Genomic DNA, 22,788 nt, shown 5'->3' on the forward strand with positions numbered 1-22,788 from the left:
AAGATGAAGTCTTATGTGTTCCCATTTTACTTAGAAGCAGAGCATCCTATTTTGATATGACTGACCCTACAGAAATTTGACAACAAAGTGTGTGTTACAGAATAATTTCCTGGTCAAAGAAATGTATGTGTGCTTATCTTTGTGTCCTCCTTTATTGAAATGGATGGAGTTTGTAATTTGAAAGTGTTTGTAAGAGGCACTGGCCAGGGGTGGGGTGTTCAGCACTCCTTGGCTGGACTTGACCTAAAAATGTAGTTGTATGATAACAAGAGCACCTTCAAGCTCCGTGTCACTAAACAGGAGATGGTGTGTATATAAGTTGGAAAGCAAATAAATCTGTCCTGCTCTTCTGACATGGGTACCTGTCCTGAGCAAACTGTCCAGTTTATTGGACTGCAGATGCAGTTAAAAAATTGGGATTTTCAGTGAAAGAGTAGGTTTAAAGTGTAAGTTAATGACAGGATGATTCGATTTGGACTAATTATACCTTTCCCTATGTGGAGGTTTGAAAACATGGATGCTGTGAAATTTAGCGTGAGTTTTAGCTCTCCTGCAGGATCCAAGCAGTTTGTGTCTCCAGTTCTCTGGAGGGATGAGTTTCAGGAAAATGGTTGAGAAAGGCATTTGATTCTTTTGACTCAGATGTTTTAGAATCTCTGGACCTCAGGTGCAGTCACAAAGATTTGTGCTTGGGCACCTGGGAGTGAGGCACAGGCAGCACTTCCTCGGCTGGGAATGCTGGCTGAGCAGAGATTCTGGGAGGTGGGTACAAGGGTGAACCCTGAGATGACTCTTGAAGCAGAGAAGAAAAGCATTGACTTCCAGAGATGAACAAACATCACTGGAATGTCAAGTATGACAAATACACTGAGAAGGGGACTAACCCATTGCTTCTAAAAAGGGATTATTTTAAAAATTAATAAATTCTGAGATAGAGGTAATGCAAATGTTTTCTACTATATATGGCACTAAGCTTGGCTTTTCCCACTGTCTACTAATAAAGAGAAAAAGTGATAATGACTTTTAAATAACTACTAAATACCAATCTGATGTCTGTTCTGGTTTGTTTTTTTTTTTCAGGTAGTTTTTTTTTTTTTTACTTCAAACCAGTGAAGATGACACCAAAACATGAAAAACAGGTAAGTTATATCTAAGCTTTAATGAAAAGGATTCAAGTTTGGCAGTTGTGGATTGAATTTCATTAAGGTTCATATGGATCAGGGAAGATTGGTTGTATTCTTCGTACTTCCAGTTGCCAGGATACAGAATATTTTGGAATGATGCAGTGCCAGTTCCTTCTATTAAAGTCTGATAGAAGAATCACATACTCATTCAGAGTAAGTGACTGTGCATAAGGGGCTCAGACACTGAGACAGGAGAGAACGATTTGGATGGAGTCTTCTTTTTATCAGTTTTAGTTATTTTATAGGACTAATGCTTGAATCTGGGTCTCAACTCTGATTACCAGCTGTGTGAACCACAAAAATCCCACTTGCATGTTCTCTTCTGCTCAGTCCAATGAGCATTAAAAGTTTCAACAAATTACTTTGTCTCAGCTGTTAGTCTTTTATCAGCCTTACTGCACAGCATACGTGGAGTGAAGATACCAACACCCACAGCGTGAAAAGTCTCATGTCCTTTTCGGCTGATCCTTTTACTAACAGGCAACCTGATGGGATATGCTATTTATTTTGGAAGCTTTGTGGAAAATTACTCTTCAGGGGTTATTGACTAATCAGATGTGTGACAGGAGCACAAGCTCATCACCTGATACAGTCCTGAGCACAGACATTTGAATTAAAATGCAACTGAAATGATTAATCCAAATAATCAACCAATGTGAGATTGTTTTGTTCCTCCTTCTTGTGGTAAATTTTCCCTTAATATTAAAAGTAGATATTTCCATGTCAGATTTCCTATTTTCCTAGTAGGAAAATGTTAAGAGACTTCTGAGAAGGGCACACTTTTGTGTCAAATTCTATATAGTAAGGCTTCTGCCTTATCCTTTTCTCGGAGGAATCCATTGTGTTATGCAGAAATATATCCAACAAAAGAAGAGAGAAGGGGAAGAAAAAAAGAAAAAAGAGAAAAATTAAAAGAGAAAGATATCTTGTGTTTACTTCAGCTGCCTTTGTATGGGTTGTTTTTCCTTTTGAGGCAGTTCCAAAAGGAACATTTTGTTTTTCCATGCTTGTGTCTATGTGACCTGAGTGCTGTCCTTTTAGTCTGCTGTCAACTCATGTTATTTTCATAGATCTGCAACCATGAGGGAGTAGGTGTAATCCAGGTTTGGGTGTCACTTTGGCCATATTGTCATTTATATGTGACCCTGTCTACTTGAACTGCTCCTGGCCTTGAGGACAGAGTAGCAAAATACCACCAGTGCCATACTTAAACTGGCTGGTTTAGCCAGGAATTAAAAGGCACGTCCAGCCAGAGAAACTTCTCTGCAATTCCTGCTTGTTAAGTAGTTATGACTAATTTTGGGGCAGATTTGAAGATTCTGAATATTCATGGGGACGTTTAGGCCATCGTGGCTGCTGGGGTCCATATCAAAGCTATAGCTTTAGCAGTTTGAACAGAAAATGGTTTGCCTCTGAATTCAGCAGTTTCCAGAGAGAAGGAATTAATGGAGATGCCACGTCTTTCAGTAGCTTTCTCTTGAGTACATACTGTTCCCAGTGCAAGAGGCCTCCTTGCCCAAGCCTGGACAATTTTAACTGTCAGCAGCAAATTTTGGTTTTGAGAGAATTGTTGTTCCTGAAGCATTACAGGACACATATTCTTGAATGCATTGATATAAATGCCTGTATTATGCCCCTCAATTAAAAAAAAAGCCTACAATACAACCAAGAAAAAACAAAAAAGAAGAAGCCCAAAAAACCAAAACTGAAAATATATGTAATGTGACATAATAGCTAGGTCTGCAGCTGTGGAAAAACCAAGCAGCACTGGGCAGGGGAGGAAGACACCTTGTACAGGATCGCAGCTGTCAAAATTAAAAAGTCCCCGAAACCTTGGCTGGCTTTGTACTGAGTCTCCCATGTTGTACAGCTGGGCTGCAGTACAGTTTTGTGACAAATGATTAAGTTAGTCTTCAGGTGATCTGTGGGAGGGAGAGGTCAGCATCACCTCCCCCAGGTGGACAGTGCATTTCTTGAGAATAGATATGTCTATTGAGAGTATCCTCATTTCCATAGCAAAATGGGGAGAGAGTAGAATACATACAGAGGAGAAAGACAGTTTTTACCCAGTATTGCTGTAATCTCCTGATTGTTTGTGACCAGTGAATGCATATGAATGAGTATAACAGCAATCTTGCAGAGCAGTATTCTGCCACCTAACTCTGCTTGGTGTATAATGTAGTCTGTATGTGAATATTGGCCTTTACTCTAGGGATGCAAAAGCATAGGCACCTTTTCTGGCAGTGGATCATCACTTATACTGGGTGGTTAGGTCTGCTTTGATTAAAACAATGCTGTTTTCCCAGTGGGATCTTGTATTCTGGAGAAGTCTTAAAGGTCAAAAGAGAAGGAACAGTCTACATGTGCAATGCCACTGTTTCAGAGCAGCAAAATCTGTAATGGGAATAACACTTCCTGGATTCAAGAGATGAATAGGGGAAGTAACCCTAAGTCTTGAGAAAGGCTGTACATTTTTATTTTTCATTTCTAGTTGCATACTGTTTATCTTGCTTAATTCTAAACTCAGTATTATAATTTTTTTGGTAAATGGTGGGGGGAGGGGGAAGAAGATCACCCAGTCTTCTGTTGAAATCCTGGTGTTTCAAATCGAAGCTGACAGCGACTGTGTGTGAGGGCTGCATTTTGCTGAGCTGCTCTGCTGTTCTGCAGATTGTTTTCCTCTTGGCTCAGTTCTTCACTGCTAAGACACTGCCTGCCATGCCATATACAGCAGGTCTCATTTCTTTGGGAGGTAGAGTCTGAAGGATTTTAACTTCCTCCATGTTGAAACTCAGTGACTAGTTAATTGCAGGTTAAAAGTGTACAGAAGTTTTCCAATGTAAATCTTGTGGTCTGGAATGATTTGCAAAATAAGCCATAGCTAACCAACAGCATATCTAATAGCGACTTTTTGTCACAATACTTTGGTATTATAAAGGTTTGGAAGAAGTCTTTTACTTTGGAGACTATTTTGATTCTGTACAAAGGAGAGGGTTATGGAAGGTTTTTGGCAAATGGGGTAATTTGGGGAACCTGGATGAAAGGGAAGTTAACAAGAAGCTGATCCTGATGAGATGATACAGATAGAGGAGAGGAAGGAGACTGAGGTTAGGTTAAAGCAGGCTGCCTGAGGCTGTGACTCCTGTGCTGCAGCAGTTGAAGGGAAGAGGAGTGCACTGTCCTGCTCGAAGCTTCTTGGCATAATTTCTTCCATTTGCAGGATTGATGCATTTAGTGCTCAGCAAAGGAAAGAAAGTGTATTGAGAAGTGGTCGCAGCTTTGGAGAAGACTGGGACATGGTGAAATAGGAATTTGGGGAGGACAAGATTTTTGACATAAAAAGATGGCAGAGTACATCTGAAAGTCTGCTCTGTCTGCCTACATATCTGTGTATGGTAAATATTATAGATAGTGAGGCAGGTGGAGAAAAACAATATGGTGTCCTCTCCTGTGTTCTGCACATTACTGACTGTCTTCTCTGGAGCAGGAATAACTTCCTCATATGTCCCACTAGTGTTTTTGTAAGAGTAAAGGCATGACCCTCAGCTGGTAGAAGTGATTAAAGCTTTGTTCATTTGTTCCTCTTGTGTCATACTGACATGGGGTTAAAAAGCTGCAGGGGAGGATTGGCCTTGTAGTGCTCTTCAGCAAGGAAAGAGGCAGCAGAGGTGGCAGGAGCCTTTCAAATGTGCTTTCTTCAGCAAGGTGTTCATGATACTCACCAGAAGGGTAAACACCAGTTTTAGAGAAAACACCCCTGGGACCAGGAGCTGGGCTAGGTGACCTAAAACCAAAAGCTGTGTCCAGCCATCAGGCCACAGGCTCCCCATCTCTGAAGCAGTAACACCTGGAAATCAGGGAGAAAAGATATTTAATCCAGACCTTTAATGTCTCCCTGCTATGTACAGAGTGCAATGGTTGTTGAGGGAAAAAAGCGTTTATCTTCACCTTTCAGGTTGTTACTGTTCTCCTGTCAGTCCACTGAAGGTTTGCAGTGGTGGTACATGCAAGTGTGTGTTAGGGGAGAAGACTTGGCCAAAGAATAAAGCTTTTATTTCTGATGTCTTTGGTTTGGGCATAGGAAGACACATTTTGAGAGCTTTCTAGTTCACGATTTCTTGATTTATGCAAATATGTACTAAAAAAGGCATATTTTTTTTACCAGAGACCCTGTCATTCCTCCTACAGTTGATTCCTGTACCTGGAGATCTTGCGCAGTGCCTTCCTCTCGGGGAATATATCTACAGCTTAAAGTGATACACTTTTCTTTCAGTCTTTGCTAAGTGGTTGGCTTAGCTTTTGGCATGAATAGCTTATTTAAGCAACTGGAATAAGGCAGCCTGTAAGTGTGCTCCAGAAGTAGCAAGTACTTAAGGACATTTTTGACCTTTGTATTTTAAAGGAATATTTTCCATCCCAGCATGAATATACAGATTTATCAGGATTGCAAGTTGGTTTGTTTTCTTTTCTACAACAAAATTTTGATTGTTAGTTGACAGTATTGAGAAACATTTAATTCATCAGTCTCTTCCAGTTCCCATTTGTGATGCCCAGTTACATTACAGTAGCATCCTCGGGCCTTCTCGCTCTTTTGGAATCCCTCTAAATTATTATATAAATGTAGAAAATACAAGGAAATAAGCTAGATATGACAACTTCTACAACAAATACGCTATATGATTGTCCCCTCAAAATGGGGAATTTTGCTCTTCAGTGTAGCTTTGTTGCTTCCTTGGGCAGGTTGATGGGCAGATTGGAACAGAAATGCCCCAGTGCTGCATTTTCAGCTGTACTCTTTGTCATTGTTGATTACAACTGTGAGAAAAGCCTGAAATACCTGCCTCATTCTCCTTTACATGTGTGACTTTGAATGTTGGGTTTTTAGTTTGTTGTACCAAGATCTCATGTCCCATGGGTGAAACATATATGATTTCCCAGTGTTACTTAGTCTGAAATGCTCCTTTTCAGCTAGCAGTTTGGCAGGGACTTCCCCAGACATGTGGTGTAGCTCAGATGATTCATTGCTTTATGCTTCTCCATTTATAGGGTTGCAAAATCGAATAAAACAGCAGTTCAGCTTTTAATCTGACTCAGTAGTTTGTGGAACAGCAGAACAATCAAGAGAGTCTTTAAGGCTGCCTTTGTCTTCTGAAATTAATCGCTTGATTTTTATTATGCACTTGCAGGAATTTGTAACTGTCTTGGTGCGAGACCCCAGAATACAGAAAGAAGACTCATGGCATTCTTACATAGACTATGAAATATTTATTCACGTAAGTATACAACTATGAGAACAGATTCTTTGGGCTCTTATTGCTGTTTCTGTCCAAGCCAGGGTTGTCTTTGGGATATAAATGGAATTTCTGCTACTGGGATGCTGGAGGCTATTATTCTCTTTTTAACAACTGGGATGCAGTGGGACAGGTGAGGTGGGTTTGCCAATGGCTGTGTCGTAAGTCTGGCAGAGCTGGGGTTGAACCTAATGCGTTCACATGTGCATTCCACAGTGTCTTGCAGCAGACAATTCTGAGCTTTACTTATCAACTAGAGGACTGTTACAGTCAGTTGTATCTTCCCATTGTAAAAGAATGTTGATTTTCAGGTATTCTGGGAAAACAACTTTCTTTTTAAGTAATTATCTGGTTATTTATACTTTAAATTTTCCTCAATTCTTTTTGCCAAGTTATTTGGTTGCTGCAATGTGGTTTTTTTCAGTCTGCGTTGGCATTCATATGATGCTAATTTAATGGTGCTTGGATGTGTGAAGTAGTTGCATTTGGGTTTGTGATTGTAGCCCACCATATGTTAATGGGAGTGCACTTGGCATTATGGTGCTTTTGTGCCTTAAATCTGTCCTATACATAATTTGTTTCCTTGATTGTTCTTTGGTGGATGACATATGGAAGGCGTTATCCTGATTTGCCAAATCTAGATCCAAGGATTTTAATTGCAGTATAGAATAAAGGTATTTGAGAGCACCAAGTTACATGGTTAATGCTTGGCACAAAACCAAAAGCATTTCCTTCCTGTGTAGAAGAGTTAAGCAGTTAGTGTATGAGAGCAAGCAGTCAAATGATGACTTATCAAATGTCTGTGTGGCAAGTACTTCTCTCCTGTGTGGCAATCAGAGTTGTAAAATGTTCAAATTTGCAATGTGCTTCAAGTACTGCTTCCAAAGCAATTATATTTTTCATTTCAGGTAAACAGAAATTCTGTAGATTTGACAGGGTGGGTGCTGTATTACTGTTTCACAGACATCAGTGTCTCTGAATAAAAGTGTATTAAGGCTTTGTCAGCGTCTGCTGAGTTGGGAAGATGTTTTTTAGACCCAATGTGTCTTCATTCAACTCCAGCCAGCAACTGAGCACCACACACAGCTGCTTGCTCACATCCCCTCTGCCCCACCAGCAGGGTGGAGGGAAGAGAACTGGGTGGGGGGAAAGAGAGAGAAAACTTGTGGGCTAAGATAAGAACAGTTTAATAATTGAGATGTAGTAATAACATTAATAATAATAAAAAACCAATAAAATAGTAAACAGTAATAACAATATTAATAAAGAAAATAGAAAAATAGATAAAACTGTAGAAAAACAAGTGATGCAAATGAAAACCTGTGCTCAGCACCAAGTAACCAATGCCCAGCCAGTCCCTCAGTGGCGGTCCCCAGCCAGTCTCCTGCCTAGTTTATGGCTGAGCATGATGCCATATGGTATGGAATATCCCTTTGGTCAGTTGGGATCAGCTGTCCCACCTGTGTTTCCTCACAGTTTCCCCTGCACCCCCAGCCTTCTCACTGGTGGTTTGAGGAGCAGAAAAGGCCTTGGCTCTGCAAGCACTGCTCAGCAGTAACTAAAACATCCCTGTGCTACCAGCACTGTTTCCAGCACAGATCCAAAATACAGCCCCAGCTACTGTGAAGAAAATTCACTGTCACCCAGCCAAACCCTGCATACAGTGATATATGATCCATCACTGGGCATCTCTGAAGCTATTAAGCATCAACTCAGCTTCCTGCCACCACAGTGCCAGAGACCAAGTCCCTGGGTCAGTCCTACCATCGAGACTTCTCAGTGGACTCAAAGTACTGTGTCTGCCTGGCATTCAGGCCAGCTGAGTTCCCCTTCTACCCAGCTCTTCAAGCACTTACCTTCTTAAACTGCAGTATCCTGGGTGTGCACCTCTGTTCCAGAAGGCTGTCATCTTTGTGCTCTCACAGTCTGCATCTGGTGGCTGGCTGGAGTTACTGCTCCTGGCAGGCAGGGAGGGTGGGCTGGACTGCAGGCAGTTTTCTAATGGAGTCCTGTCTGGTATGAGGGATTTCATCTAAATGTATGCTCCATGGGAAAATTTGGCAAAAGTACTTAATTTTCACAAATTGTTTCTCTTTTGATGAATTGACATTTTCCCAGTGAACTAATAGTGTTCTGTGGGCAAATTTCCAGATGCTGCTGCTTGCAGAGAGCAGTCATGTTGATTTCTTTGGTTTGATTTAAGTGGGACTGCACACTGGAAAAACTCCGTGTAGCTGTTTGCAGGATTCTAACTAGAATAGCTACAAATCTTTTTCCCCTGCAAAGATTGACATTATCTACTGAAACCTTTTTCTGAGGTCTATTTTTTCCTGTTACTGTAAGTTGTACTGTAATCCAAATCTCTTGCTTTTAAAAAGAAAGCAATGAAAAATATTTCCCTGAGAAGCAGTAGAAACTGTCACCAGTCCTGCCTGAGGTAAAGCACAGTTCTTAACATAAACTGAATTAATGTCAAGCTTTCCATTGGTGTCTCAGGCATTAATATAACATCTTGGATGCGTTGTTAATACCATGCCTGCATTTTAGCTTAGGCTGATTTGCAAAGCAAATGTTTTTTATTTCCCAACAGACAAACAGTATATGCTTTACAAGGAAAACATCCTGTGTCAGACGACGCTATCGAGAATTTCTTTGGCTCCGGCAGAGGCTTCAGAGCAATGCAGTGCTTATGTGAGCAAATTTATATATGGCTATTTAATAATCTGTCAGTCGTACAGAAATCAGATCTGGAAAGTATCCCATGTTTCTTACTAGCACAGGTTTATTCTGTAGAATTTATTTCATGTGCTTTAAACCAGGAAGAATGTGGTTTGTACTTCTAGCCTTTTTTTTTTTTGGTGAGCCCCCCTCTAATTTGTAAGAGACTTGATCTGTATTTTCTTTTGCTATGCTCAGGTAGCTGAAATAACAGTCTAATGTAGGTGTTTGTACCTCCTCTTTGTTGTTCTTTGATATGCTTAGGTCTTGCAAGCACCATAAGAGACTCAGCCAGACATGGATGCAGGCTTAACAACTGGACCAGAAAAATCAGATTAATTTATTTTCCCCTTTGAGGTGTGTGAGAAGCCCTTCAGTTTCTCGACCTTGTGTTCCCAAATTGGTTTCAAGGGCTACTGGAACATAACCCATGATTTTCACATGCTTGGTGTTGGCATTTGCTTACTGAATTTTTCTCTGCTGTTTCACATTTGGTTTTAACTGTGTATTTTTTTCCTGTTTATAAAGACAGCTACCTGAATTGCCATCCAGAACTCCCTTTTTCAATATGAACAATCCTAATCACGTGGACCATCGCCGTCAGGGTCTGCAGGAATTCCTGGAAAAGTGAGTACAGCCTATCCAGAGGTGTTGGAATTTTTATGAGGTCATCAATTTTGGGTTTAAAATAGCTCATCTCTGGTACTTGAGAGCCACCCTGTGGTCATCTGTACGTGCTACACGTTTAGTTACATTTTTTTACTTGCGCAGTCATAATTCATGAACGTGACTTCAACTGTATTGGTTATAAGGAGGCTTCAGCTGGGGCTTTTCCATTGTGTTTCATTGAACTGATTATAGATAATAGGCTTAGCTTTAAATCAATTTGCAATTGCATGCTAAGTTTGGGAGATCTGTCACTGTGATGTCTGTTTCTACCTTTAAATAAGGAGCTGGATGTTCTTGTACAAAGCTCCCCCATTTATGTTCATGGAAAATCGGTGTCTTTGTGGGCTAACTAAACCCCTGTGAACCTGGGAAAATTCTCTAGTGACATCTCCTAACACAGAGCTTTCCTATAATGCAAATTACTTTGTTTACCAGTCCCACTAACATAAGCAAGCTCTAGCAGCTGTGGCCATTTTCAGTGTAGCTGCAATCTGTATAAAATCATTCATCAGGTTTAGTTAGACCCTGACCTGCATTACATGGCAGTAGTGTATGAGTTTCAGTACTGCATCCCTCAGTCCCACTGCTGTGACCACTTCACCTTCTGCAGTAGCAGAGGCCCTGTTGGTGTAATTTTCTGCTTTTTCTCTGCCATTCTTGTTGTGTCCTGGCAGTGCTGGTGTGAGAGCAGGCTGCTCACAGCTGCTGGGGTGGGAGCTGTGTGTGCCTCTGTCAGCTGCCTTTAGCTGCTGCTCAGGGTAAGGGCATGGTGAAACTGCAAGCAGAGACTATTCATCTTCTTTCCAGTCAGTGTATTATAAGCCTCCCTAACAGACAACAAATCATTGGTCCTGAGGTATATTTGTTAGGCTTAGCAGCTGAAGGCAGGGACAGCTAACTGCTGCAGGAATAATATTCTGCATGCAGTTATATAGGATCTGTGGCCAAAAGGTCAGCCAATAAATACTGGCTGAAGGCATGTGAGACAGGAGGAGAAGGCAGAGAAGGATTAGAGGGTATTTTTACACCTCAGGAAAGAAAAGCAGTGAAATGGAAGGGCTGTGCTCCTAGAAGCATGTCAGTGATGATATGAAGAATGTGGTAGCTCAGGTTCTTGGGTCTCAGCAGTTCTGTCTTAGCTGTGCTGTCCCATGGAGTAGTGCATTTCAAAAAACACTCTCATTTTAAAATGGCAAAGAGACCAGTCTGGCAGTAAGGTACACCAGCATCAGAAATGTTTACAACTGCTGTCTGCTCTTCAAAAGGCAAAAAAGAAAGGTAGATCACCTTAAAAGACATCCTCTTGCTCCAATTTTGTGGATGACTGTAGCTTAAATGAATACTGACAGCAGAAAATGACAGCATGTGGAGCATTTCACCATGCTGCTGTAAGTCCAGGAGTGGGAAAAGAGGCAACTCAGTTGTAAGGTAGCGATTTAAATGTTTGAACTTGAGTGCAAGGAAAGTGTCAGCCTTCTCTCAGCCCTGGGGAGCAGTTGGAAGGAATTTTCAAGAGATTGTATTGAGATACACTGGCCTGGCACGTTATGTGCTGTACCATTGCCCTCTGCTGGCTGGCCCCGCTGTGCTGCTGCTGCTGCTGCTGCTCACAGAAGGCATCTTCCTATTGGCTCAGCTGCTAATGATGCTTTCCCTCCCACCACCCGCCCCCCCCCCCCCCCCCCCCCCCCCCCAATTTTATGACTCTGAACCAGAGGTTATGATTATTTTCCTGAGATTGAATTTGTGGAACTCCCTAACGAGAGTTAGTATTAAAAAAAAAAAATATATATATATATATATATATATATATATATATATATATATATATATATATATAAAAAAATACGTAGGTATAATATACATATGTATGTTATACATACATATATATTCTGTATATAAGTATGTTCTATATGTAAAATATGCATATATGTACAGTATACATATGCTACATAGATTATATACACACTTTACTGAAGCTCTGGGTCTGGATGCTGTGGGGAGGCAATGCCAGGTGAAGCAGGACCTTTCTGATACATTAGAAAGGGAGGACCCTAACCCAAAACTGATAAGCTGAGAGCTCCATTCACCCCAGCAATGACAGCAGTCACTGTGCTCTGGCTCACAATCCTACTGGTGTTTCTTTGTGGCCGTGGGAAGAAATGGGATTCGAGCCAATGTGGACCTGTCTGGAGAGAGGTTTGCAGGTTGGGTTTTTAAATGCCTGCCTGTGGTGCAGGAATCCCATGTGTTATCAGGATCCAAGATGTCTCTGAAGAGGGGGTTTAGATTTTTCTAAGCCTTGGTTTGTGCCCTGAGCTGTATGACCAGATTGCTGTAGTGCCAGCCTGTGCAGGAGCCACGTGCCTGAGGAGCCAGGATTGAACAGCTGGAGGCTCTGTAGTGCTCAGCTTCTGGCCCTGGGAACACCTCCATACTGCCTGTATGTGGATGGCTACAGAGTTCTGTTGTCCTTCCTCACTTCTCACTCCAGGGTGAGTTAGCACAGGGCACAGTATGTGCTTAGAGCCTTTTGTGTAGCCTCTCCATGCTGAGCACAGTAGCCTAAGAATTAGGCCAACAGCTGGGAAGTTAAGCACTAGACTTTGGTGAAATCTGGTAACAGGTGTCCCATTTTGATTTGGTTTTACTGCACAAATGCAGAGTAAGATCTACTTGTCTTACAGGTTATTATCTCTGGGTGATGAAGAGCTATAAAGCTCACTTCTTGTCCAGGCATAATTTAATATTTCAAGAGGCCATTTGCATTAACGGAAGTCAGCTAGCCTCTTTTCAATTATGAATTGAAAGAAAGAATAAGGAAAATTATGTGCTTTTCCTGCTAAGTATCCTTGTCCTTTGAGGATACCTGTAAATTTGCAGGAAAAGTTTATTCTTAAACTTTTAAGTTTAAGAGGTCAAAATGAAAACACTATCTTATAATTTTAGCTTCTGTAAAATCCTCTTTGCTTTCATCCCTTTGTATCTGTGCAGGTCTGACTTGGGGATTTAGATTACCTTCACAGAAGATCATTTGGGTTTGCTCATGAGAGAACTAATTAACAAAGCCATTTTGAATGAAGTTGAGTTCAATTGATGACTTTTTTTTTTTTAACTGAATGTAGTCAGATCCCAAAAACTTATGTGATTTAGGGAGAAGGATTACTCTTCAATTACTTTTCAGACACGCAGTTTTATGATGGGGTGGAAGACAGAGTTTTTGAGAAAGAAAATGCTTGGATCCACAGGGAACAGAGGGCATCCACAGTATCCTCCAGAGGGTCATGCATCAGGCTTGCTTGCTGCTGGAGCGAGCAAGCCACCCAAAACTCATCTGCCTAAGGCAGAGCCATTTTCTAAAGGTGTCTCTGGTGTTTTTGCCGTTTTCCTCCCACCTCCTTGCCTTTTCCCCTGCAGTCTCACAAGCTGCAGCTGGTGCAAGATCAGAGGTCTCTTCTGGAGGTGTCTCCAGGGATGCTGTCTCAGGGATGTGGAAGGCAGGAGACTGGTTCCAAATGGGATGGATACCAGCTTCCCCCTGCCAGGACCATTGGTGGTTGTGGGGCAGGTGGAACCACCTTGGGCAAATTGCCTCTCTCCAGTGGAGGCTTGCTGCTATTTCCTAACTGGTGAGGGAATAATGTGCAGCAGGCACACGTGGCTTAATCTTCTCCTTAACCGCATGCATTATCACATACCCAACAGTTGCTTCACAGTTGGTTGATATCAGTAACATTTCCTCCCTTACAAAAAGTGAAGGAGGAAACACAGTCAGCTTTTAAAAAGAGGAAACTGAGGCTTTGTTCGGTGTGGGCTGGGGCTGAGGGGATGGATGCTCAGTAGAGGGCACCACAGCACAGGCTGTCATTCCCCTGCCTCTAAGCTCCTTGGGTTTTTCCCTGGCTCTCGTGAGCTGATGTGAATGGGCAGAGTAAATTTGTCGAAAACAAAATCGGAGTGTTAACCTTCCACACACATTCAAGTGTGCATCTGTCATTGTATTAGGTTACAGTAGATACAGGAAATCTTTAGTTAGGATTAAGTTGTACTGTTCAGCCATATGTTGTTTTTCTCCAGCAGAACAGTGTATAATATACCTAATAAAATCATGTTGAAGAAAACCAGATTTTGGACCTTTTCCAAATCAGAAAAAACACATGCTTTTTCTTTTGTAAATATTTTTGCCATAACGCAGGAAAAGAGAAATATTCCTCATATAGTATCCAGCATTTCCTCAAAAATGACATTATTTCTTCTGCTTGTGAAGTGATGTTTTTCAGTCTTGCTTCTTTAAAGGTCTAGAGATCACGAGCATTTACTGAAAGCTTACAAACAAAGATTCACATGGCTGTGAATAAAAAATTATTTTATTATCTCTAATTCTAATGTAGAGCCTTATCCTGCAGCCCCCTTAATCACATAAGTAGTCATTATGCATGTGAGCAATCTGGCCAAGAGGAGTGAAATCTCTTGACAAGTAATGACTACTGATGGGATCAAGACTTGCAGGGTTTAGCCTTTCCTTCTTCTTGCAGGCGTGCATAGAAGGTCTGTTGTTCTCTTAAATATGCTCAGTCAGTTTATGGGAATTATTACCGTGAGCCGTGACTCCTCCAGTAGCGCCACGGCAGCGAGTGCTGATTTACAACCCTGTAAGCACAGCCCTGCCTGGCACTGCCTGCAGTGAAAGTGTTGAAGAAGCACCGGGAGCACGACCGCTTGTGTCGACACTGCGCACGCGTCCGGCCTCCGCCAAGACACCCGAGTATTAATGTTGTGACACTCCTCCCTTCCTCTTGCCTTGTCAATTTGTTAGGTGGTGGTTTGTAATTTTCATTTTTTTAAGTCCTTGAAGCCAAGTCTACTCTTTAAATGTACGGCCCTTCACACAGTGAGCCCCCAGGATAGCAAAAGCCCCAGACAGCAACTGCTGTACCAGCACTTAATACTACTAGTACCATCTGGTGACAAATGTATGGGTACTCCCTTGAAGAAAGAGTATTTTGAACATTTATGGCTAGTGCAGAATTTATTTTTCATTTTGATTGCTTGAAGCATGCAATTAAAAAGCAGTTCCAACCTGTCGGTTCAGAGGGGGTGGGAAAAGCAGCAGTTATTTTTTAACTAAGAGAAAACAGAAATTCTTCAACAGTACAACCAGGTAAAAGATGTTTGCGTATCTGCTTTCAGAATGGTTTTAAATGATTTGCAAAATGTATTAAGTGTTTGGTCTCAATGTGAACACATAGTGAACACACGCATATATACCTATATGACTATATGAGTGTGGGTGAGATTAGCTTTGTGAACATCTTTCCATTTCTGCACCTTAGTTTCTCTTCACTCCCTTCTCTTCACCTCCAGATGGCACTATGAAGCAGAAAAGAAAATTACTGTGAAATAATGAGTCCAATGTAAAGTAAAATTGGAAATTGAATTATAGCTGCAGAAAAAGGACAGTAGCCTTGAGGTCCTGATCAGTCTGTACTCTTATCACTTTTGTTTGCTGTTCCATGTGTTAGGTTACTGCCGAGTTAATAACAGTGCTTTAGCAGTTCAAGGCTTAGCAGAATTGTACTGGACATGAAATAAAGCTAAAATGAATTTGTGTCCAATATCATTGACATTAGTGCTCATTACTTCTCTGGTGTAATGCCTCAAACCATCTAAAATCAATTTTAAAGATTACCCGTTATTTTATAAAGAAAATAAAATACATTTCAAACAGCAACAGAGCTGTAAGTGTAGTGTAATCTCATGAACAGTTAGTTACTCGTGTTTTCACTGGTTGGCAGGAAACTTTTGAAGGTACAGCAAGAAGGAAAATCTGTGAAACTAAACGCCATTCACAGAATTTAATGACTTGGCTTTTTGCTGTGTTACTTGGCATTAGACACGCAAACGTTAGAATGTGCAGAAATGTGCATCCCCTCAGTGTGCCTGGGAAAAACAGTAACTGTAGTTACTCTACAGGAAACTACAGCGCATTATTTTTCTTTTGTTTTTCTTCTTTTGCTTTTTCTTTTTAAGAGAAGCAGAAGGAGAATATTTACTCTCCCGATTGCATAAACTATAAAAGTGGATTTATTGTCTGGAATGGTATCTCTGCTTTTTGTTGCAATGTTTGTCTTTGTTTGGAATGTGGGTTTATCAAGAGTCAAGGCTGAAATCCTCTTTTAGTGGCTGCTGAATGATGGCTTTTCAAACTGTAATCATGAAGCTGTTGCTGTCAAGGTGTGCGGACCTGTAAATTCTGTTTAGAATCATTTTTACACAGCCTTTGCTGGATTTTAGTCTACAAAGAAGTTTTTCTGTCTATTAATGCATTACACACGTTGATTTTACAGATGTCTGTTTGCTGTTAAAATTGCAAGAATTCAGATTGGATTAAAAAGGCTTTCTCTATGTATGAAAGTGTGCTTATTTTGAACTTCAGCAAAATCTGATCTTTCTGAGACTCAATTTCACCCGCACCTGGTAGATCATTAGGGTCGAATGTTGGAGACATTTCCTTATTGGAAGGTGTCAGAGTTGGAGTTGTTTGGTTGAGACTGCGTGTTCACCTAGGCAAGTGAGATGTGCATGCACATGAGTATCTTGTGATTTCATGTAGATATCTCTTACTACTTATTTTGACATATTTTTATGGGCTTGAATGAAGCCAGAAATCCTCTTATGCATTTATTAAATGTTATTGTAATGTTGGCTGCTTTAGAGAGCAGTTTTCAGAATGTATTTGTGTTTAAAATGTTACAGTCCAAACACACCATTAATCTTATTCAAGAGAAGGAACTAATCAGTTACACTTTTCATTTTAGTCAGAGTACCTTTAAAATGCAATATTTCTTTCTGCTCATACTAGTTCTTACATTAATGTCACCTCTTGTTTCCTGTTGCACAGCAATTACTTTTTTTTTGTAAAAACTGTAACCTAAACGGGTATAAATAGGTAAATACTGACTCTGAGTATCTTTCAGTTGTTTAAAGATATTTTAATAATTTTCTGTGGAGCATTCTTTGGCGTGGTCATAGACTCTGAGATCTTTAATATGTGAGTAAAATGACACACACAAATTGAAGAAGTTCCTTGTTAATCATTCTAGGATTTGTATAGTAAAGAATTCCTTCTTTAAAGAAAGGTTGAAGAAAACTTGCATATCTTGTCTTTAAAAACGGTGATGATGATCCTCAATTCTCAGGCCTTGAAAAGGTCCCTCTACAACTTTCTGTGTTACTGGAATATATTGTATTTTGTTTGCTGTCATGCGTTTTAAGTAAATACTCTGTGCTAAATTTATTTGGAGACTTAATTTAAAATATACATTAACCAAATTTTTAAACCGATTTTTGAAAATAATATCTGGAATTAAATAAAATTTAGGAGTCTCTGAAAAACTATCTGTAAGTAAATTAAAACCAGCATTCAGTATTAGCAATTTTATTCTAGCTGAAGTGTATGCATATTTGTAACAGTGTAAATAATTTTGGCTAGTGTTGGCTCAGTTGTTGATAGTGCTGATGTTGCACATGTATGAAAACTGTTCTGCCTTCGTACTCTCTCTCTCTACACCAATAAAATGGTGACTTGTAAATTTTATAAAAGTTCAGTTATTAAAAAAAAAGACACCGAATTTTTGTAAGAGTATAAGCCTCCAACTGCCTAAAAATCATTAATTGATCCATGTGGTAATAGCAGATGGTTAAATGGAAGAAATGTCCTTGAAGTTATTCTAATAGCAGATGTGCCTAACTATTAGCTTCATGTTTTTACTCACCTAAAATTCCAAATAATGTAATAAGAAAGTAACACGCACCTAATCACTTTAATATGTTCATTGCCTTCTGTTACTGATTTAGGATTCATCTGAAAACTTTAAAAGCAGGACATAATTTAGAATTTGTTCTGGGAAAACACTTCAGAATATATATATATATATATATATATATATGTGTGTGTGTGTGTCTGTCTGTCTGTCTGTGTACGTGCCTGCGCACAGTTTATATGTAAACATTTGCCTTTTTTCCCTTTTCCAGGATCCTACAGGATGCATTATTGCTCTCAGATAGCAGGCTTCACCTCTTCTTACAGACTCAGCTAAGCCCAGAAGATATGGAGGCCTGTGTGTCTGGGCAGACCAAATATTCTGTTGCTGATGCGATTCACAGTTTCGCCTCTCTGAACAGACGTTTTCCTATAGAAGAAGAAGAGAGAAAAAAAGGAAAAAATGATGCAGACTCTGATTCAGAGAGGTGAATTCTGTATATCCTTACTTTCTGAGATTATATATCCATACATACACACGCACATGCTTCACTTTTTTGTTGATGTAATACTAAGATAATGAAAAAATTAATTGACTGAGATTTTATTGAGCTGTGACAGCTCATCATAGAAGTCTTCACACACACCTCCACACTGAATTAATGAATGCAGTAGAAATTCAATTATCTGCATTCTGATTATGTGAATTTCATTTAGTCAGACTTGAATTATTCGCGTTTAAATTATCTTGCTAAAAAAATATCCAACTGCACTCCAAATGGCTAATTAAAAGTCCAAATTTCCTGTCTCTCTTTGTGACTGGAGATAATTAAAGTTCTCCTCTGTTACTCAGGCTTTGAGTGTGTTGTGAAAACCAATTTCCTCCTTTTATTTTTTTTTCTCCCCCCCCCCCCCCCCCCCCCCCCCCCCCCCCCCTTTCTGCAGTTCATCCTCCGGGCTCGGACCTAGTGATGACAGCATTTCATGTGGATGTAAAGCAAGCCCAGCTTCTGAAGAATCATGAAAAATCATTCCTATATTGCTACCTTAAGGACAGTACAGAGCAGTTTCTGATTTTTTACTGGTTATGTGTACCACACAAACAGGGCTGTCTGGCAATGTGTATTTAAAAGACCCATCATTTAATGCAACCACATGTCCTTACAAAATACTCCAAACAGACCTCGACACTATCTTTTTGGTGATTTTTTTTTTTTGTAATGTATCTTGGTGCAGGTCTACATGCTACCTATTTATGTTTTTGTGACTATTAAAATCTCAGTATTGGGTAAGTCATGTTTTTCTGACATAGATGGCAGTTAAAGTAATTCCCTCAGTGAGTGTATGTCTCATATTTGAAAAATAAAGATAACTTAATTCCTCATCTTAAAAGTTGGTATATCATGTCAAACATATTCAAAGCATCTTTTAGTAATTTGCATCAGAGAAGTTTCATCTTTAGAAGTCATTTGACATTGGTGATGAAATTACACACCCACCAAGGTACTCACTTTTTAAAGTAGCTCAGCAACATCAGCAAAACAACATTCGTACAAACTATATGCTGCTGACAATTTGAGATATAAATACATCTTCCTCTGGTCCTTCTGCAGTGTTTATGGAAAGACTGGTTTTATCATGCGTAAGTACTGAAGGCAAAAATTCTTGAGCATGGTTGCTTAGAAGTTTAGAAATATAAATAAAAATTACATCATTTCTAGGCTTGCTGGAGATTCTCAGCTCCCAGGGAATTATGGATACTCATTCCCGGAGAAAATCCTGGATGAGGTCCATTGAAACCAATGGCTGAATTTTGCACTGATCTCACTAGGGCCAGGATTTCACCCAACATGTTTAACTTTAGGCATCAATATTTGAAGGTGATGGTAGTGGTGTTTTAGTTCAGCAGCTGAAATGGGGAGTATCTCCCTCTGTGAGATGATGATAATCACACAGCTGTAATACCCTGCATGGATGTGGCCCTCTCCACTCTCCTCTGTGAGTAACAGGAGCTGCTGATTTCATTGTGGCTGTAGTTACCATGTTGGAATATTGACTTTTTCACAAACAAAAGGCAGGCTTGAACACAACTTCTTAACCACCAACACTTATTTTGATTAAACGTCAGTTTTGCTCTTTATTGTTCACAGCAGCTGTGTAGTGTCTTGTCTCAGATTCTGTCAAAGGAATATGTTTCACTGTGGTGTTGTATTTATATTTGACATTTAACTGCTATTAAAAAGAGCTAGGGGGTCTGATCACCCTAGCAAAGCTCCCATTAACTTCAGTGTGGTAGTTACCGGTCTAGAAATAGATATAAATACATGCCTTTTTTTTTTTTTCTTTTCTTCTTCTTTCCTTTTTTTTAAAAAAAAAACCTGTGGTTACTTTCAAAGAAGGAGCATTTTAAACCTGTGAATTACAGAAACAATAGATTATTAAATAGACAGCTAGTAAGGGGTAGTAGCATAAACATGTGTGGGCATGCTTTTTAAAAGCATCCAGCTGGGAATCTGTGTAATTTTAGAAACAGGTTTTAATAGCCTGAGAATAACGTATCTTAGGTAACTACTTTAAGCCGCTGTATTTTGTTGATGGTAGCACTTTGTAAGATAAGTATCCGTGTTTCTTTTTGCTCAGTCTCACTGAATTGCACAAATATATCTATTCACCATCTCAGCCTGTGAGTTAGCAGCAATGCTATTTGCAATGTAAAAGTGATAACGTTTAATTAAAGCAAGACGATATCACTAAAAGTAGCTTAAAAATAGCTGTTACTGCCAGTCAGAGATTTTGATTACTTGATTTTTTTTTCCCTATATTTTTTAAGATGGCACATTACAAAACAACTGTTTAGCGAATTTATTTAACAAGTGGAAGGGATTTAAAAACGAAAACCGGAATAATATTGAGAAGGATATTACAATTTTTGTTTAAGACAATGTAGGTTTTTCTTTTGTTTCAAAAGATTGAGCCAAACTCTTGAAGCACTTTAAAGTTCTGGTTTACTAACACATCCTCAGTACGTATGGAAATAACAAAAACACAAGGTTTGGAGAGGCTTTGTGGCTGATTTTATTTTTTAATTCGAGAAGCTTATCAGTATGACAGCAAGTGTTTTCCAGATGAAGATATTTCTGAAATAAATATCTGTTTTCTAATAGCTCCGTTGTTATTTTCTTATTTTCTTCATGATTCTGTTTAAAAAATCTAAGACTACTATAACTTTCCTCTCAGCTTTGACAGAAATTTGTTCAAATATTTATCTTTTGAATGTTGTTTGTGTAGCTAGTGTTACTGGAATTTTTCTTAGTAATGGGGGAGGGAAAGTACTCCATACTCTTTAGTATGGCTCCTTCATGTTATCAACTGTATGTAATCACATATAAAGACTTTAATGCATTTTGTTTCATTGGAATATTAAATGTAACTTTTACAAATGTAAATGTTAAAAAATAATGTCTTTTGTTACTTTAATGATTTGGTGATTTTTCAACACTATGGCATACAGTTTGATCAGCTGATCACTGGTATTTTGATTCTCATTTTTTAGTTTTGAATAATGCTGACATTTCCTGCTAGCTTTTTCTTTAAAAAAGAGGGTAATACCTAATTTATAAATTAGAAGTAGTAATCAGATTTCTTTACATCTAATTGCAATAATTCTGCATTCAAAAGCTTCTCTTCATCTTTTGCTTATAGCTTTACCTCCTTATTTTTATGATGATCTCTTAAAAGCTTTTAAGTAATTAAATCAAGTTACTACTTTCTAGCTCATGTTTAAACCTGACAGTGAGATTTCCTTTATTTCAATATCAATATCCTAATCACTTTATGACTTACTGTGTGTAATTTACTCTTTGGTTATTTTTGTAATATGTGCATACATATACATAAATATATACATATAGTATATAGGTCTGTAGATACATATACATACTGTGTACACACACACACACACACTGTGTTGTGTTCGGATTTGCAATTCTTTAGATTTTCTACAAAAAGAATAGCAAAGAAACTCCACAAAGATGGTGTGTTTGGAGTGAAAATTGTTTGCATAGTAATGTATTTCTATAAGCACTGAGGCAAATTTATACTCTAAATCCCGTGCTCTAGAACAGTGCAAACTTCGATGTCCACATCTTTTTTTTTTTGACAGGTGACAAAGTAAATTTGTTTTCCAGATGAATATTTAAATTTTATATAATTGGTATGAATTATTAAAACAAAAAATGTTTGTGACTTGCACTGTTATACACGGTATGGAGAAGAAGAATAAACCTTGTATGGTCCTGTGCTGTTTCCCTGTAATTGCAGGACTAGGCTCAGGGCTAAGGACCGGGGCTTTACTTTTCCTCCCTAGCTTTTACAAGGTGGCAGAAATATAAATAACGATTTCCAGTCTCAGGCTGATTCTTTCCACGAAAGTCCTAAACGATTTTGGAAATTATTACACAACTATTTTGTACTAGGGTGTAAAAAATGCGCCATAAGGGGTTAAGTCGCTTCTTTGCCTTCTGGAACAAAACCGCCTTAGAAATTAATACAAGTGGCCTTGTGGACAGAAATCGAACTCTGGACTTCGGGCTCGCTTTCGGCTTGCGGGGAGCCCGAGGATGCTCCGCGGGTGCGGCCGCCGCAGCGCTCCGGCAGCGCCGGCAGCCCGCGGGGTGCGCGCCGCTCCGAGCGCCGAGCGGGCGGGAGCACCCAGAAAAGGGGGAGAGGGGGAAAAGGAACAAAACAACCAGCGGGGGGAAAACAGGCAGAAGGACGGCAGCATCCCAGATCGCGCTCCCCGCTGCGCCCCGGCCCGGCCCTTCTTCGCGCCTTGCCCTGCCCTGCCTTGCCCCGGGGCCGCGGAGCGGAGCGGGGCGAGAGCCTTACCTGGGGCCGCCGCGCTCTCCGCCCCGCTCCGCCCCGCGCCCGCTACTCGGGGACCGGGGCCGCCCAGCCTTCCTCCGGTAACTCGTGGCAACCGCAGCCCATAGCAACGGCGGAGGGGGAGCCGGGGTGGGTTGGGGGCGGCCGCCCGCGCTGCCGCAGCGTTCCCTCCTTGCTCTCCTCCCTCCTTCCCTCCCTCCCTCCTCCCCTCCATCCCTGCCCGCTCCTTCCCTGCCGCCCCCGCGGAAGGAGGGGCCGCACTCCGCGCCCGCCGCCGGGC

The 22,788-nt window shown here is 40.2% G+C and overlaps 1 protein-coding gene across 2 annotated transcripts; it reads left to right on the forward strand.

Moving 5' to 3' along the window:
* Nucleotides 1-1,115: 1,115 nt before the first annotated feature.
* Nucleotides 1,116-19,452, forward strand: SNX10 (sorting nexin 10). 2 transcript variants are annotated; one of them, XM_062495777.1, is made up of 7 exons: nucleotides 1,129-1,139; nucleotides 1,253-1,337; nucleotides 6,371-6,457; nucleotides 9,066-9,166; nucleotides 9,722-9,820; nucleotides 17,897-18,112; nucleotides 18,570-19,452. In XM_062495777.1, exons 1-7 carry the CDS (start codon nucleotides 1,129-1,131, stop codon nucleotides 18,646-18,648), a joined length of 678 nt encoding a protein of 225 aa, XP_062351761.1. In that variant the 3' UTR covers nucleotides 18,649-19,452. The 2 variants fall into 2 exon arrangements, with proteins under 2 accessions (XP_062351771.1, XP_062351761.1); XM_062495787.1 differs by lacking the exon at nucleotides 1,253-1,337 and having other exon boundaries at nucleotides 1,116-1,139.
* Nucleotides 19,453-22,788: the final 3,336 nt, after the last annotated feature.

This window comes from Cinclus cinclus, chromosome 1, assembly GCF_963662255.1.
Source record: "Cinclus cinclus chromosome 1, bCinCin1.1, whole genome shotgun sequence".
NCBI classification, from domain to species: domain Eukaryota; kingdom Metazoa; phylum Chordata; class Aves; order Passeriformes; family Cinclidae; genus Cinclus; species Cinclus cinclus.

Coding starts and splice junctions, on each gene's coding strand:
- SNX10 (XM_062495777.1), top strand. Junction 9,167..9,721: donor CAGAGCAATGCAGTGCTTAT/GTGAGCAAATTT, acceptor CTGTTTATAAAG/ACAGCTACCTGAATTGCCAT. Junction 9,821..17,896: donor CTGCAGGAATTCCTGGAAAA/GTGAGTACAGCC, acceptor TCCCTTTTCCAG/GATCCTACAGGATGCATTAT.